Source organism: Penaeus japonicus, unplaced genomic scaffold, assembly GCF_977035675.1.
Source record: "Penaeus japonicus unplaced genomic scaffold, GWHDUDI00000001_assembly GWHDUDI00000038, whole genome shotgun sequence".
NCBI lineage: Eukaryota > Metazoa > Arthropoda > Malacostraca > Decapoda > Penaeidae > Penaeus > Penaeus japonicus.
Genome location: NW_028234440.1, coordinates 10,896,943 through 10,899,442, shown reverse-complemented (window position 1 = coordinate 10,899,442; position 2,500 = coordinate 10,896,943). Strand labels below are relative to the sequence as shown.

The 2,500-nt window shown below is 54.9% G+C and overlaps 1 protein-coding gene across 1 annotated transcript in view; it reads right to left on the bottom strand.

Moving 5' to 3' along the window:
* The window catches only part of LOC147467083 (tyrosine-protein kinase receptor-like), a gene marked incomplete at its 5' end in the record, with an annotated part of 10,908 nt that overhangs the window by 3,730 nt on the left and 4,678 nt on the right, over positions 1-2,500 (bottom strand). The window contains 1 exon segment of the mRNA XM_086533008.1: positions 259-399. Coding sequence (XP_086389134.1) covers positions 259-399 — 141 coding nt within the window.

Genomic DNA, 2,500 nt, shown 5'->3' with positions numbered 1-2,500 from the left:
AAGATATGAAGCAAATAAAAAGAATAAAAAATAAAACCAAGAAAAAATTGAAAGAAAACGAAAAAAAAAGAAAACCAAAATAAGATAAAAAAAATCACCAACAAAATAAATACGCAAATACCACAATAAACCAAACCAAACACAGCGAACCCCCACACAAACTAATAACATCACCCACCATTCAATCACCATAAAGGGACCACACCATAGAAGACAAATTAACGGTAGGGAACGTTTATGGAGCGCCACAAGCCAAACCACCGTCCACGAGGCGCCACCACCGCCTCCACCACCGCCCTGGTTGAAAACGGACTCCAATCGAACCCGGGCGCTCGGGTTGTCGAAGCCGTCCAGGTCGGGGGGACCCTTCTTGTTGCAGATGTCTCGCTGCTCCGACGTCTGCGGAGGGAGGAAGGGGTGATACGGCTTATTAGAAGGGGATGAAGTGGGAGGGTGGCGGTGCGGGGGTTAGGAAAGTAGGGTGAAGGGGGTATGGGAGGTGGAGGGGGGAAGGGGATGAGGTGGGAGGGTGGCGGTGCGGGGGTTAGGAAGGTAGGGGGAAGGGGGTATGGAAGGTGGAGGGGGGAAGGGGGTTAGGAAGGTAGGGGGAAGGGGGTATGGAAGGTGGAGGGGGGAAGGGGGTTAGGAAGGTAGGGGGAAGGGGGTAAGGAAGGTAGGGTGAAGGGGGTATGGAAGGTGGAGGGGGGAAGGGGGTTAGGAAGGTAGGGTGAAGGGGGTATGGAAGGTGGAGGGGGGAAGGGGGTTAGGAAGGTAGGGGGAAGGGGGTATGGAAGGTGGAGGGGGGAAGGGGGTTAGGATGGTAGAGGGAAGGGGGTATGGAAGGTGGAGGGGGAAAGGGGGTAAAGAAGGTGGAGGGGGGAAGGGGGTATGGAAGGTGGAGGGGGGAAGGGGGTAAGGAAGGTGGAAGGAGGAAGGGGGTAAGGAAGGTGGAGGGGGGAAGGGGGTAAGGAAGGTGGAAGGAGGAAGGGAAGGAAGGTGGGAGGAAGGTAGGGTGCCTTATCCTCTTTCTCTCTCTTAGATTCTCAGAAAAGGAGGGAAAAGGTAAGGAAGAAGGAGGAGAGGGGGGGGGGGAAGGAAGGAGGGAAAGAAGTAATAAGGATGGAAGAAGAAAGGGTGGGAAGGAGAGTAGGGGGGCGGGTGGTGAGGAAAGAGGGAAGGATAATGGGAGGGTGGGAAGGATGCCTCTCTCTCTCTCTCTCTCTCTCTCTCTCTCTCTCTCTCTCTCTCTCTCTCTCTCTCTCTCTCTCTCTCTCTCTCTCTCTCTCTCTCTCTCTCTCTCCTTCTTCCCCAAAGAAAATAAAGCCAAAGAAAAAAAGTAAAACAAGAAGTAAATTCGAATAAAGGAAAGGAGACGAAGGCCAAAAACAACAAGACGAAGGCAAAGAGAGCAACAGACAGCCAAAGAGCGCGTGGGGTTAGCGGGGGGGAGAGGGAGGGGGAGCATAGGAGGCAGAGGAATGGGGTAGGGGGTAGTGGGAGGGCAGAGGAAGGGGATAGGGATGGGTAGGGGGTAGGGAAAGGGTGGTAGGGGGTAGTGGGAGGGCAGAGGAAGGGGATAGGGATGGGTAGGGGGTAGGGAAAGGGTGGTAGGGGGTAGTGGGAGGGCAGAGGAAGGGGATAGGGATGGGTAGGGGGGGTAGGGAAAGGGTGGTAGGGGGTAGATGTCAGGATAGATACAGAGAAGCGGGCCTAGGAGGGGAGAAAATCAGGGAAGCTGGGGGAGGTCACCTGGCAGGACGTCCCCCAAAATTCACCTCAGACTATTCCATTTTAATCTCTTCGTTTTAAATATGAATTCATCAAGACGCATGAGGCGGACAGAGGAGGCAAGACGAGGAGAAAACGGAGAGGAAAGAGAGGGAGAGAGGACGACACCGGAGGGAGCGGAAGTCGAAGAAAAACGAGGTTGGAGGAGAACGAGGGGGTAGGCGCGGAAGCAGACGAGGGTCTGGTAGTAAGGACATGGAGACGGGAGAAAGAAGAAGACGAGACGCAGGAGATGGAGGAGGCCCCGGCGACGAGGCGGCGGCCGCAGCCGACGGCCGGCGCCGGCCGACCGAGACCGCGGACACCGCGAAGCATGACGCGGCGAGGTATGAGGAGACAAGAAGAAGCTGAATGGACCCCGCGGCGCGCAGAGTCCGGCGGAGGCCGAGGACGAGGAGTAGGAGAAAGAAGGAAAAAGAAAACGAGGAGATGAAAGAGGATGAGGATGAGAAATAGGAAGAAGAAGAAGAAGAAGAAGAAGAAGACGACGAGGAGGAGTAAGAGCGGGAGGCTGGGAAGAGGGGGAAGACGAGAAGGAGGAGAAGGAGGGTGAGAAGGGCAATGCCGACGACAATTAGTAGGAGGAGGAAGAGGAAATAGAAGACGATGAAGTGGAGGAGGAGGAGGAAAAGGGTGAAGAAGACGAGGAGGGAGGGGACGAAAAAGACGAAATGGATTTACTGGAATTCATGTCTGAGATACTTACCCCCCT